Source organism: Etheostoma cragini, chromosome 17 (genome assembly GCF_013103735.1).
Source record: "Etheostoma cragini isolate CJK2018 chromosome 17, CSU_Ecrag_1.0, whole genome shotgun sequence".
NCBI lineage: Eukaryota > Metazoa > Chordata > Actinopteri > Perciformes > Percidae > Etheostoma > Etheostoma cragini.
In genome coordinates, this window is record NC_048423.1 from 18,516,184 (window position 1) to 18,530,879 (window position 14,696).

Sequence of the window (14,696 nt, forward strand, 5' to 3'; positions counted from 1 at the left end):
GCAATCTAAGCATTATGAATCACTCAGGAAATGAACACTTGTCCTCTGGATCTCCTCGAGCAGGAGTGCTGACTAAAGACTTTGCGTCTAATATATGATACACTTTATACTTTAGCGGTGGCCAAAGCTGCTGAAACACAGCACACGTGATGGAGTGCTTCACTGAATCAGACACTGGAGGGAAAAGAGGTGTTTGAGCTGCATGTCAGAAAATGGGCGGGGCCATTACACAACACAAACTTGCAAGGGAATGTAAATGGTTGCACCCTCAAGCAGCTACAGAGTTTTGCTGTAAAGGCAAATTCAATCATTTTACCATCCTAAATATCTAAATGTATGCTTTTAATTTGTACTTCATTTAATCAAAAAGAAAGAAAAATATTATCATGGGGGTCTCTAAGAGCCATAACAAGATTAGGACAACCTTTAAGAACAAGACTCTCTGATAAGATGCACTGTATCTACCTCTGCCTCCTCTTGTTTTTCTGCCTAGATTCAATTAAGAGGTGAACCAAAGCCATTACTGCTCTTTTAGCCCCAACCTGCTGATACAAGATTTTAATCTGCCACTATCATCTCAAAAGGGCTATTAAAGTAGAGTAAAGCCTGCTGCATGTGTCCATGTACTCTCTCTCTCACACACACACACACATATGCAGGCTAGGCTATCATTTAAATTTCGACGAACAAATCCATTAGTCACCATAGTGACAAAGACAGAGGTAAATCACTTGCCAGATGAGACCTGGTGAAAATCCCTGCAATATCAGCGCTTATTGGCCATCTTTTTTAAAACCACTTTCGTTGTCTGATTGTGAGCGAGAACTCCATTTTAGGCACGTTACATTACAAATGCCACACACGTGTGTCACTACCCTAACCCTAACCCTAACCCTACCCATTATAATTAAGGAAAACTAAGTAACGCTAAAGCAAAGGCATCAAATGACAGATTAGGCATTTGTATAATATGTTACAAAATGTTTGATTTTATTTCCATAATTTCCACTCTCAAAATAACAGAAAACAAAAAAATGGCTTGTGCAAAAGTTTGGGCACCCTGCAATGTTTCTAGCATGCACCGCCCCCTTTGGAAAGCTAAGACCTGACAGTGTAATGGATTGTTCTCAATCATCGTCTGGAAAGACCAGGTGATGTCAATCTTAAGGTTTTAAAGGCCCACACTCATCTGACCTTGCCCCAACAATCAGCACCATGGGTTCTTCTAAGCAGTTGTCTAGAAAACTGAAACTGAAAATAGTTGACGCTCATATAGCAAGAGAAGACTATAAGAAAATAGCAAAGGGTTTCAGATGCCAATATCCTCTGTTCGGAATGTCATTAAGAAATGGCAGTCATCAGGAACAGTGGAAGTTAAAGCAAGATCTGGAAGACCAAGAAAAATATCAGACAGAACAGCTCGCAGGAGTGTAAGAAAAGCAAGTCCAAACCCATGTTTGACTGCACGATCCATCCAGAAAGACCTGGCAGACACTAGAGTTGTGGTACACCATTCCACTATAAAGAGATCCTTGTACAAATATGGTCTTCAGGAAGAGTCATCAGAAGAAAACCTCTTCTACGTCCTAACCACAAAAATCAGCGTTTGTAGTTTGCAAATGAACATACAGACAAGCTATATGCATTGTGAAAACAAGTTCTGTGGACCGAGGAGGTTAAAATAGAACCTAATGAATGAAAAGAACCTCTGGCCTACTGTTAAGCATGGGAGGGGTGGATCAATCATGCTTTGGGGTTGCATTGCAGCCAGTGGCACAGGGAACCTTTCACAAGTAGAAGGAAAAGCGGATTCAAGAAAATTTCAGCAAATTTTGGACGCTAACTTGATGCCATCAGTGAAAAAGCTGAAGTTAAAGAGAGGATGGCTTCTGCAAATGGATAATGATCCTAAACACACCTCAAAATCCGCAGTGGATTACATCAAGAGGCGTAAACTGAAAGTTTTGCCATGGCCTTCACAATCTCCTGACCTCAACATAATTGAAAATCTTTGGATAGACCTTAAAAGAGCAGTGCAGGACAGACAGGCCAGAAATCTCAAAGAACTGGAAGACTTTTGGAAGGAAGAATGGGCAAAGATACCTCAAACAAGAAGTGTTTCCAAGCTGTGATACTTGCCAAAGGGGGCAGTACAAGGTATTAACTCTGCAGGGTGCCCAAACCCTTGCAGATGGAATTGTTTTGTTTTCTGTTATTTTTAAAGTGTAAATGATGGAAATAAAAATCTAACTTTTTGTGAAATAAGAAAGTCTAATCTGTCATTTGACGCCTTTTGGAGATTTTTCCATCTTTTCTTGGCATCTTTATGCTCATTAATACAACTTTTTACCGGGTGTGCCCACACTTTCGAGCCCCACTGCAAGTCAACAACAGATAACGTCCAGTTTGAAACACCACAGGCGTGTTACTTGGATCCTAATCAGGTTGAAGTTGTAAATTACCCTGTGGAGCTCTTCATTGAACATTTGTCACTTTAGTAATAGACTTAATTCATGCCTGGGAATCAGCATTTGTGATTTATAGCTAACTCATTCCATATATAGGGGTCTTCTTGCAGCAATGACAACTGGTTATGACTTGCTGAGAGACACTTATGGACTTCTTTGATTTGAATCACTGTACATGCATTACCAATTACGAGTGTAAGCTTCATACATTCCCCCGTTGCAAATGGATAGTTACACTCTATTGCTGCAGAGTATTGAGTTACTAACTGTGCTGGCCATATCAAATACACAGACATCCAATCTAGCCATAATATATTGCTACTTGAGTGGAAATGCCAAGGTTTTTTTATTGTGGCCAAACATCAGAGCATATCTGAAACTGAATCGGAGGAGAAATTGAAGCTTAGTCAAAATAAGGTACAGAATGAGTCAGCCACCTGGTGTTAAATGGAACTGAGAATAGTTGTTCCCTCTCCCTGTATGGCACTGCTAACTACTGACTGTGCAATTTTCAACAGTAAGGATCCGGCGACAGGCTTTCAGCAGTGAAGCACAAGATTAAAATCCAAATCCTTTTAGAAAAATTAACGTGCAACCATACTTATACAGTTCTCTGTATATCATGTCAGTGCAGCCTGAGCAATGATCAGAAAAACCTTTCAGCTCAGAAGAAAAGCCTTTTACCTTCAGAAATGTCTCAGCATTTATGGTAGATGATGTGTCTGTTCTCTGCAGAAAGTTGTTACTTATCAGGGAGTATGGATCATAAGTCACAGGGCTGAGGAGGCGCATGCAGCGTTAATCTTGAGCGCTGAGTCACAGTTTGATTAAGTGTGTTGTCAGGTATAAGAATTTTCCAGTATTACCTATCAGGACATCAATATGTAACAAGTATCTGTAACCACAGAGCAATATTTCAGCTAATAAGATTGGGAGGACTGTGGCAGGCAGTGTAACTGAAGTGAAATTAGAATCCAAATGTAGCGTAGTGTGTACTCAACCAATTAAGTTCTCAAACTAAATAAAACTATGAGGTATTTCAGCACATATGCACAGTGGTTTCAGATGGACTGGGAAGCCACAGATGAAGAAGATGCCAATTGTCTGCTGGATGTTGCCTCTGTGCTGCTGGATTTCCTCTCGCTCTCCATTTGGGCAGGAGATCTATGGCTGTGTGGATGTGTGCTGATATGTTGACGGTATTATTACATCAATTATTTGGCAAGGGGGAGGTCAAAGCCACACCAGCATCCTGTTTCCAGAGAGGCTTGCTTTGTGTCTACCCCCAGGCCGCAATTAAGGCTAGCAGGGAGCCCAGATTCAATCACATGCATCACTCCTGTCCAACAGAAACACACTGTTCCAAACGCACTTGTATCAGAAATAATGCCCAAAGCTATACCGCCTGATAACAAAAGCTTGGGGGAGAATGTGGCCTGACTGTGACCCATGTAATTATTCATTATGCTGGGCCTGTAGCTCTTCATCATGCCAGACTCAGACTGCTCAAAAAAATTTGCATGTGAACTGGCTGGATGTGGTGATAGACTGATAAAAACGATGGTTGTTGATGGCGTACATACCCTCGGAAAGTATCCAGTGAGCGTAGACGTGTTGGTTTAGCTTTAGCGGTGTTGTGTTCAACTTCACAAGCCTGTGCTCCGTCCTGTAGAAACAATTAGAGGGTAGACAAACTAATGTCTATTCAAGCCTATACAAGGTTGTTTGAAAAGGTAGCAACGTTTGTTAACTTAATGTATGTGACTTCTGTATATAATTGTTGAATCCCTGTTGGTCCAACTTGTGACTGCTATTTCTCTTTTTGTTAAACTTTTCAAGACTATTAAGTTTAACGTATTAAAGCAATATTAACAGATTTTTTGGCCAATTGGGGGGAGTGGAACAAAGTGTAAAACGTTACAACGATCTGTAGTGACTACAGACACAAGGTATAATTCTATGTAATTTGTTTCTTTGTTGTCTCTTAGAGCCTTCTTCGTTGTCTCATGTTGCATTTAATGCTTAAATCTTGGTGCTAAGTGCTGATTAAAAGACCTCTTTTAATAACTTCTACTAATTGGCATTACGCTTGAATTGACCTTCTGTAGCAGTGATTCATAATTATTATGTTGTATCAAAGTTATCTCTCTTGAAGTGGTCACACTATGTTGTACCCTCTGTACCTTAACTTTAAGATTAACCAGACTAGGTGGAAACCTAGTATGTACAGTTGTGTTCAAAATAATAGCAATCCAACATACTAACCTCAGAAATCACATATTTTGGTAGAAGTGATATTTCTAAATGGCAAATAATTTACTAGTAAGTGTTGTATAGTCATGAAAAACCAACAGACCATGACATTCATGCTGCTCATTGTGTTTAATTGAATCTGTAATTGAAAGGGGCATGTTAAAAATAATAGCAGTGTTGTGTTCAATTAGTGAGATGATTGATTCTGTGAAGAAACAGGTGTCAATTATGGCCCTTATTTAAGTAAGGAAGGAAGCAAATGTTGTGGCCTTTGATTAAAAAGTTGATTGGAGAGGGGAAATCATATAAAGAAGTGTAGAAAATTATGAGCTGCTCAGACAAAATGATTTCAAATGCTTTGAAATGGCATCCAAAGCCTGAACGACTACCATTCAAATGGATTGAAGAATAGCCAAAATGGCAAAGGCTCAACCAATGATCAGCTCCAGGAAAATAAAGGAAGACTTAAAGTTACCTGTGAGTACTGTTACAATCAGAAGAAAGCTATGTGAAGCAAAGCTATCAGCTAGAAGCCACCCTGCAAAGCCCCATTGCTGAAAAAAAGACATGTACTAAACAGGTTGAAATTTGCAAAAAGACACATTGACTGGCCAAAGGAGAAATGGCGCACCATTCCGTGGACTGATGAAAGCAAAATTGTGCTTTGTGGATCTAGGGGCCGCAGGCAATTTGTCCGACGACCCCCATGCTCTGAATTCAAGCCACAGTACACTGTGAAGACGTGTGGTGGTGCATGGTGGTGCAAAAATCATGTTATGGTTATGTTTCTCATATTGTGGTGTTGGGCCTATTTATCATATACCATTTATCATGGATCAGTTTCAATACATCAAATACTTGAAGAGGTCATGTTGCCTTATGCTGAAGAGGAAATGCCTTTGAAATATGTCTTTCAACAAGACAATGACCAAAAACACACCAGAAAGCAAGCAAAATCTTGGTTCCAGATGAACAAGATTTATGTTATGGAGTGTCCCCGGACCTCAATCCCATTGAACACTTGTGGGGTGACATCAAAAATGTTGTTTCTGAGGCAAAACCCAGTAATGCAGAGGAATTGTGGAATGTAGTTCAATGGTCCTGGCCTGGACTACCTGTTTACAGATGCCAGAAGTTGGTTGACTCCATGCAACACAGATGTGAAGCAGTGTTCAGAAATAATGGTTATGCAACTAAATATTAGTTCAGTGATTCAAAGTAAAGCAAACTTTGAGACACTTTTTCAGTTTATACAGTAAATGTTTGAGATTGTAAAGGAAAATGCAACTACTGTAGAAGGTAATGGTATGACACAAATTGATCAATTTTGGTCATATTTTGATTTGGAATTGAAGGTGCAGTGTTCCTAATGCATTGATATTGTGGAATAAAAAGCCATTCTAAGGATTTTGAGCATTATTCACTTTAAACACACCGCTATTATTCTGAAAACAACTGTAGCTGGATGCCTAACTGTGGCCTAATTGTTATATGGACAGTCAGTGGTGGTTTCTTTAATGTGAATGTAGATATTATTATACAGTATATTTACATTATTATATCTGGAATCATGCCCCTTATGAGGTCATAAGGAGCAATGTTACCTCCCCTTTCTTTGCTTTGCCCGCCCAGAGAATTTGCCCCACTCATAAGAGAGAGACATCATGGCTTTCAAATGAGCAAAGTGACAGTTGGTCAAGGCCACATCCCCCAACCTCTAACGGTGAAACTTTCTTGCGCTACTTTCAGATGGTTCCATTTTCTAGATACTTTTTCCTTACTTCACAATGTGTAGTGTAGAAGCCTTTTAGTGTAGAATATGTTGAATAATCAGACATTGAGTGCTGCTTTTTGTATGTACACTATGTGCTGTTACCTAGGGATAAGTTATTATTTACTATAATATTACTATTGTTGGCATGTGTTTGACCGCTGTGGCGCCCAATTCCATTACTCAATGGGTCAGTGACAGAGGGACAGAAGTTATAAGTCTGGTCACTTTTTAGCCAAAAAAGTGGAAAGGTTGAAGGAAACACATTTTAAAATACATAAAGTGGGAACACATGTCATATACTTGTAGCAACCACAAAATATACAGTATAGAGTATATGTACTGTAATGCAAACTTGTTTGAACATTTTACATAACTATAATTCTCCTGTAAAAATGTTGACAAAACCAAAAATCCAATTGCCATATGGGTCAGAACTGTTTAAAATGATGTTGGCCATCTTTCTATCGTAGGTCATCCCCTGTGCAGTGTTGGCGCCTCTTTTCCCCTCTCTCTGTGAAGGCAGCATTGAGATGACTCTGGCCTATTGCCCTTTCAGTTGGATTAGCCTAAATCGCTAGCCTCCATGCAGCAGTTTGAAGAGCCAGAGCAGGAAGACACCAGCACTAATATGTGATGATGGATCTGCATGCCATCCAGACAGCATATGGAAGACAGAGACATCTTGCTTGGAAGAATGAGTGGAGCCATTCATGCTCACCAGAATTACACAGCAGGTTTTGCCATCAAGCAAGATTATTGGACAGATACAACGCTCTATCGCTTCCATGTAAGTCTGCTGTACAATTGGCTCTGCTAACATTTGTATCAATCATTCCATTAGTGTCTCCCAATCGTCTTTATGGAGTCTCAGAGCAATTTTGGTATGCATCTTGTGCTGCATAGTTAGCCAATAGAAATAATGCAATGTTACTGTTGGATTAAGGCAATTTTAATGTTTACGATTGCAAAGAAAGCATAAAGCTTCTGCAGTGAATAAATGAAGGTGGTGCAGTTATTCTAGGAAAATCCAAGAGTTAAGGAAACAAACAAGGATAAAGATTTTTTTCAAACAAAGGTTTCCATACATTTTTCTTATATGGACATTATTCATGAATAAAATCACGGTTTTAATGGTTCAGTTTAACATATTAAGATTAGTATCTCAAAATTGTAAAGTTGATAATGTTGAAAGCCACTTTAGCAATCATTAGAATGGTTTATTATTGATTTAAATCTAATCTAATCAATCAATCAAATCACTCATCTGTGTCCACATTGCATTTACTAAGAATGTAATGCGTTCATTAAAAGCAGCATTTTACTTACATCATCTACTGAGTACTGTGGGCCTTGGCAGCAAATGGTCCTAATACATTTTGACGTACAACTTCTCCTGTTAAAGGGACAACAAGTTTGAGCTACTTGGTTCTGATGGAGGAGTTCTGAATGCAGGATGTTATTTTTCATTATGGGGGATGTAAAACACATACTGTAGGTACCTGTAGATGTAGGGTGCCACGACGAATAAGAGAGCGATTACGGCCAGAGACAGAGCACCCACCAGAAGAGCTAGAAAATAAGAAAAGGAAATGTTTACAAATGGACACTGTGTAATCAGACTGTACCACCTTCCGTCATAGTCTTTCTGTCAAGTAGTCCATGTAAGAAGCTTTAGTCTACATCTCTATCAGAACAGCACCTAACTGGAGGTCAAGAATGGGTTTAACAGTACTAGAGGGCACAATTACTGCAGCTGTGGTATCTTTTATTGCCAACAAAACAATGAAATCTACCCAGATAATAGAACAAAGATTGGGACAACACTGATGTATTCATTGTTTGAGACAAAAGGGATATGTCAATAGACATTAATGCAACAAAAATTATGCTGAATACCACTTAAACAGATTTAACCTTCTTTAATCCAAAACTGCAAGTTTGCTACAATATTGCTCATCAGCCCCAGCAGAAATGTTATAGCTGTGCAACTGATTACAAAGCTATAACACATAGGCTCAGGAGATACCAGGAGATATCAGAAATCAGTCTTCTTGCGTCAAAGCACAGGAAATAAGGGGGCAGTACGCGACATGTTTGTCTTCAGTGGAAAAACAAACAAAAAGAAGCTATTTTAATCTGAGCTTGAATCCACAATATGACATCCACTCTGAACAAAGAGTGGTCACTTAATCGCCTCGGGGAAGTCCTGGCATCTCTGCTGTCCACTCATAAAAACACCATAAAGCTCTCAGCACATAAAGTGAAACGACACACAGCCATGCTCGCTCTTTGAGTTAGGTGCATAAATAGAAAATGAATAGACGCATTTCAAAACAGCTAGATTAAGTTCAGTTCAGTTCAGCGATACGTCCGCTAAAGTCAAACAAACACTTGATGGCAGTCGATATGCTCGATTTCTTTGTGAGAATCAAGGCCTCAGAAGGTGACTTGTGGTTTGTGGTACAATGCAGAATACACTACTAACATGATTAAAGGGTAGATCTGATAGTAGCTGTACAGAAACATACCGCACCCATCAAATGATCTCATGAAGCCTTACGGCTGATCAATCTGAGGCGCTGAAGTAAACTTTGAAATTCCTAGCAGGGCAACTCTAACCTGTCTTGAGCTGCTGACCAGACCATTACTTAAGCTGAGCAAGTCCTTTGGGGAGTTTGTATAATCACTGGTCTGCAGAGCTAATGGAAGCTCATCATACTCTGAGGGGTGCCGTCACACTGACCATAGATCTGCTTGGATAATGGCTACTTGGCCTTAAAAGTCTGATCTACAACATAATCTGCAATATTGTTAAGTAGAGTGTACATTATGGAGAGAGACGCTTTCAAAATCCCATTACGCCCTAATCCTTCCACACTCCCTAATGTATTACCCACAATCCTCCTCGCGCAGAGCAAGGCCTTCAAAACAAACAGAAAAGCCTTTCTTTTATTCCTTTTTAAGAAAGCACATCTTATCTGATCAATACACATCATGTCCCAGGAGATGGATGAGTATTGTTGCTCAGTAGATGTGGACAAGCCAAGTGATTCTTCTCTTTGCTGACTCAATTAAGTAGAGAGTGGATCAAAGGATCGCCCTGACGGTGGACACGAGTTCCTTCACTGTCGCTGTGTCCCACCACAGCAAGCGGGTTCACTTTCAGTCCGCTATTCAAAACTGTGTGACTGATGACGTAACGGCATCATCCGGTATTCTTCATCAAGGTTGTGTACTCACGCAGGTGTACATTGTTTGGTCTTTTATCCACAGCGTTGGTGCAGCTGGGGTTACTGGCAGCCTCAGACATCTGGATCCAAACAGAGTAATGACCACCTTCTCCATATGTCTGACTCCAACTGCAGTCAAAACAGTGAAATATTGAGACACTTAAAAGCACATACAACTGCAGGTTGTTTTTGTTTGATCCCATTTGAAATTATATTTCCTGGAAGCATATATTAAATTACTTTTTCATGCACTTGCTGCTGTTTTCTTCTGTTTCCTGACTGTATATAAAAAAAAATATATATTTCCTAATGGTTTTTGATCAACACCTATGAAGCTCAGGAGCACCACCTAGTGTCTGCAGACATAACCCTGTCCTTTCAGCAGCTCCAGTTTCAGGCCTCCAAAAACATGCATTACACGCTTATATTGATCCACTGTTGGGATGACATACTAGCCATCACTTGGAGCGTTTTTCAAAGGGGAAAAGGAAATCAATAGCAGCACAGTCTGGTTAGAGACCCCAGCATTGATCTAGGAAGCCCAAGATCAGACCTCTGAGAGGGCAAGAAAAAGCACCACCAGAGGCTTGTCATGTTGTAACCCAATCTCTGGCACCGTGTTTACAGGTGACCCCAAATGGAAAACTCTGCCCTGGTGTCGTGTCAGTCCTGATTGTTTATACATATTTCGACTGTCTCCTTTAGTTAACATCCCCGCTGAGGTTTCCACAGGACAGCTTTGAACCTTTAATGAGCCCTTATCATCAATATTGTAATGTCAGGTCTTGTTAACCCCAGAAAGACTCCAGATCAATACCTGGGGAGGTAGTTTAAGGGAGGGCATCACTCAGGTCTAGAAAGCAGGTCAGGATTACTCCCCCAGCCCTGTAAATAATCTCGCAGACTGCTGATGTAATCATCGGATGCCACCACACTATATCATGGCTGGCTGGCAACAAGCACAATACACTCCCACAGGCAGTTAATATGAGTAAACAGGAAACAAATCAGCATTTTTCCCTCTTGGGATTGTGGGGACATTAACAGCTGGTTTGATTCTATTGATGCCTTGTTAGAACGTTAAACTTGTTACCTGCAAAGAGTTACATTCCTGGTCCTTTCCACTTGCAGAGTCAGAGGGAATTTAGTGCTGATCACCGCAGACGCATTGTTGTTGTTGGGCTTCACAGTAACCAAACGCTGGTACACACACTGAGAAGTCAAAACAGGTGAAACACTGACTTAATGTACTTTACACTCAAAGGAGGCAAATGAAATCTGATGAGATCATGATGATTAAAGGATTCAAGGATTCTTAGGTTTATTTGACAGATACACCAGTGACATCACATCACATATGTAATGAAATGCAATGCGGCATTCTAAAAGATTAGTGTAAAAATAAGGATTACAAAAAGGAAAAAAAGGAAAGACAATCTACATATGGTGAAAATGCCGAATGAGTATTTCTCTTATGTAAAATTGATTAATTTTTTTGTCTTTCCTATGATTACAGCTTTTTCTTTGTGAAATACAGGGATCCTCCTTTCCTCAAGTCTCTAAAAAAGTAAAAAAATCAACAACAAAAAAAATGACTCTACAGTAGAACTGATAAAAGCTCATGTGGATAATAAGAGCATGACATGAGACAATGGTTTGCAAGTGGATATGCATTTGTCAAAAATGTTGGGAACTATTGGTATAGAGGTTAGAAAATACTTTCCTGTAGGAGAGGCACGCACTGCATCCTGGCACATACAGAAAATACCAAACAACAATTCTGTAAAATAAGAACTGGGAATTTATCTGCTTGGATTGACGACCAGGTGGAACTGTTACTGAAAACGTACGTAAACCTACCTAAGACATGCCGTGTCTTTAAAAAAGGATCATCAGTGTTTAATGTCTCTGATTTAGGGGCTCGGAACAATGTAGTATCTGGACGGGAGGTGCAAGCGTAGCAAAAGTGTGAATAGGGCCTCATATCTTGACTGATATCTCAGACAACCTGGACCGACAGACAGAGGGAAGACACAGACAGAGACGGACAGCGTACAGCATTATTTACCTTGTAGCAGGAATCTGACGTGTAGAACACCTGCATTTCTTCCGTCAGCTGGTTATGAAATGTTAACAAAGCCTGGTCCATTTTTAGAGTAGGCCCTGCATAGATTTAAAACAGCACTGGTTTATGGTGTACACAAAGTGTTTGTCAATCATAAATATAAAAGCAGCAGGGTGTAACAGATCATTATCAATATCCAGATCATAACACTGATAATATTGACCGAGGTAGTTCCCATGCTACTGAAGTCAATTTGTCATAATGAAATGTTGACCTTGATTATGGAGACCAAGCATTGATTATCACAAGAATCTAAAAAGAGTACACATATTTTTGACATCAAAGCTCTTTTGTAGAATCCTCCTGTCCAATTGTCATTTCAGGAACACTTTTGACTGACTGAACACCAGAATGATCCAGCACAGGATCTACCACTGATGAATCTTATAAGACTCACCGGATTTTGAGTGCCCTCCTTGACTGCTGGTAACAAGGATTAACAAAGTTAGACTTGCGTATAGCGGTCTCCTAGGCTCCATGTTGTTACTCGAAAACAGCCACTTCCACAGCTCATCTTTATGACACTTGCATCAATATAAAAAGCGGTCAAAGGGCAGCGTGTTCGTGGCGCCGGGGCAGCTGTGACTACAAGTGCCAGGATGCATTGCACGCCTTATATGGGATTGTGATAATTAATAATCCCATATGATGGACTATAATTTAATAGAAATGTATAATTAAGTAGGATTATAGGGTTGTTGATTTTATTCCAAATCATACATGCTTTTAAATTGAATTTATTGCTTCTTAAATAAATATTGCTTGACTTTATGTACCTCTAGTCTTTTGGAAAAAAATAATGCAAAATCTATTTGAACTTATGTTGTTTACATGATGGAAATGTAAAGCTATAGCATTCATGACACAACTATGTCTTCGTATAAATATATACTCGTTTCGCTTGGTTAGATATTCTGAGCTCTAACCCTACATCAACTTTGAACATACCTTAAAGTTAGACAAAAAAGTCCAGGGTGCTCAGGAAATTCAGTAAGATGTTAGAAGGTGCCCTTTGGGTTTGGAATTCAATGAATTATAGAAAAAAAAGAAATCCAAGGCACTCTACTTCAAAACTATTTAAAAAGCCTTGATTTTACTGGCTATTTCATAAAAGGTGGCTGCTCCCTATGTCTTATAAAATTTATATTATGAAATAGTTAGTAAAATAAAGGCTTTTTAAATCATTTTGAAAAGTGCCTTGGATTTCTTTTTTTCTGTACCTGTAAGTTAAATTGAGACCACACCCTTTCTTTTCTTCAACTTTTGTTTGTCTGCACAATTCTCCACAATCAACTTCCTTACATCAGGTCAGACCTATTTTGACAGACATGTTCTGGAGATAAAAACAAAAGAGGACAAAGTTGACAGAGAAATATCAAGCACTAAAGTAACAAAAACAGCCAGTTGATGTTTTCACATTGCCGTATATATCAGAGTTATTAACTATAAATCAATCAATAAATGAATGTTATTTGTCATATGAAATCGTAGGGGCCAATCTTAGGCCGAGTCCTCATTTAGGATCCTAGAGGCCTGAGGGGAGAAGTTCTTCCTGAGCCTCTCACTGCCCTGGTGAATCAGGTACCTTCTACCCTAGCAGAGACTGCTCAGGATATTACGTAGTGATGGCACTGGTATGTTCAATTGGTTTACAACACTTGTACAGAATGTAACCTTAATCCGTTGCTGTGATGGCAGATACTTGAAAATGAAAATAAATACTGAACTATGTACGGCATTTAATAGCAGATAAAAGGATCAGTAAACTGATACTTACAGAAGCTACAGGACTGGTGTGGTTCCTCTGCAGAAGCATATTTCGTGTGCCCTTGTAGAGGAACAGATGTTAAAGACAACAACAAAAATATACAACAAGTAAGAAAGGGTTTCAAGAATTAGGACTCCCTCGTAATGTTTAGGTCAGACCAGTTCACCCTTCTGGCACTTATTTTAGGTCATGGCTGTATGAATGCACAGTTATCGTTGTTGTTTGCATAGAAGACTTAGATTTAGATTAGATAAACTTCTGTATTCACACTACTATTGTAGCTAGTGTGATGTGGATTTAGTAGGAATTTCAACAAAAAGTGAAGGAAACTTGTATACTGCTGATTTAAATTATATAATTCAATACGTAATATCTATATATCTATGTTATATCAGTATGTTATATCTATATAAATCAAATTTATGAGTGTATCGATAAACAGTCAGTTTTCACATTTGTGTTGTGTTTGTAGTCTGAAAACTACCTTTTGTCTAACCTTGTAGTCTATTAAAATGGGCCTTGACCTTTATAGTGGCCTGCGCCTTCTTTTTCTTTGACTTTTAAGGAAAATGGGTCTATTTAGTTATTCAAAAGAATAAATACTTTTTTTAATTAAATACAGCAAACTTTTAATGCAAAATTGAAAGCTGTTGTATAAATAAGCTAAAGATCTTTGTGTGAGGTCAATACGGGATAGTGGTCATTAGAGACCGACCAATATGCCGGCGGGCCAATATTATCGGCTGTTATTAGGCATTTCCCAAACTATCGGTATCTGCATTTATACTAGCCAATTAAAAATTAAAAAATATATTCATTCAACAGAATCATTTAAATGACAAATAACTGATTCTAAAAACGGAATATTTAAAAAATAAATTAAAAACGGACGGTCCACCATGTCATCAGTGTTGGCGTTGCATGGTTTGTCCACCAGGGGGCGCTCTACAATGTCCCTGTTGGCAACACTGGTAAAAAAAAAATTTGTGTGTGTTTTTGTTCAAAGGACTTTAAGTTTCATGTCTTTAGTTTGCTGTTTTGTTCCTGTTTTTTTTTTTTTTTTTTTTTTTTTTTTTTT

General features: G+C 39.0%; 1 protein-coding gene across 3 annotated transcripts in view; it reads right to left on the reverse strand.

The window, feature by feature from the left end:
- si:dkey-192p21.6 (uncharacterized protein LOC565246 homolog) overlaps positions 1-14,696 on the reverse strand; it is a 30,920-nt gene that overhangs the window by 15,233 nt on the left and 991 nt on the right. The window contains exons 1-7 of one of the 3 annotated variants that reach the window (XM_034897638.1): positions 12,248-12,406; positions 11,794-11,888; positions 10,819-10,937; positions 9,736-9,854; positions 7,995-8,064; positions 7,822-7,888; positions 4,052-4,134 (exon numbers count right to left, since the gene is read on the reverse strand). In XM_034897638.1, the coding sequence (XP_034753529.1) occupies positions 4,052-4,134; positions 7,822-7,888; positions 7,995-8,064; positions 9,736-9,854; positions 10,819-10,937; positions 11,794-11,888; positions 12,248-12,329 (635 nt within the window). In that variant the 5' untranslated portion in view covers positions 12,330-12,406. Of the gene's footprint in view, positions 1-4,051; positions 4,135-7,821; positions 7,889-7,994; positions 8,065-9,735; positions 9,855-10,818; positions 10,938-11,793; positions 11,889-12,247; positions 12,407-14,696 lie in introns of those variants that run through there. The other 2 variants (XM_034897637.1, XM_034897639.1) reach the window with 2 other exon arrangements.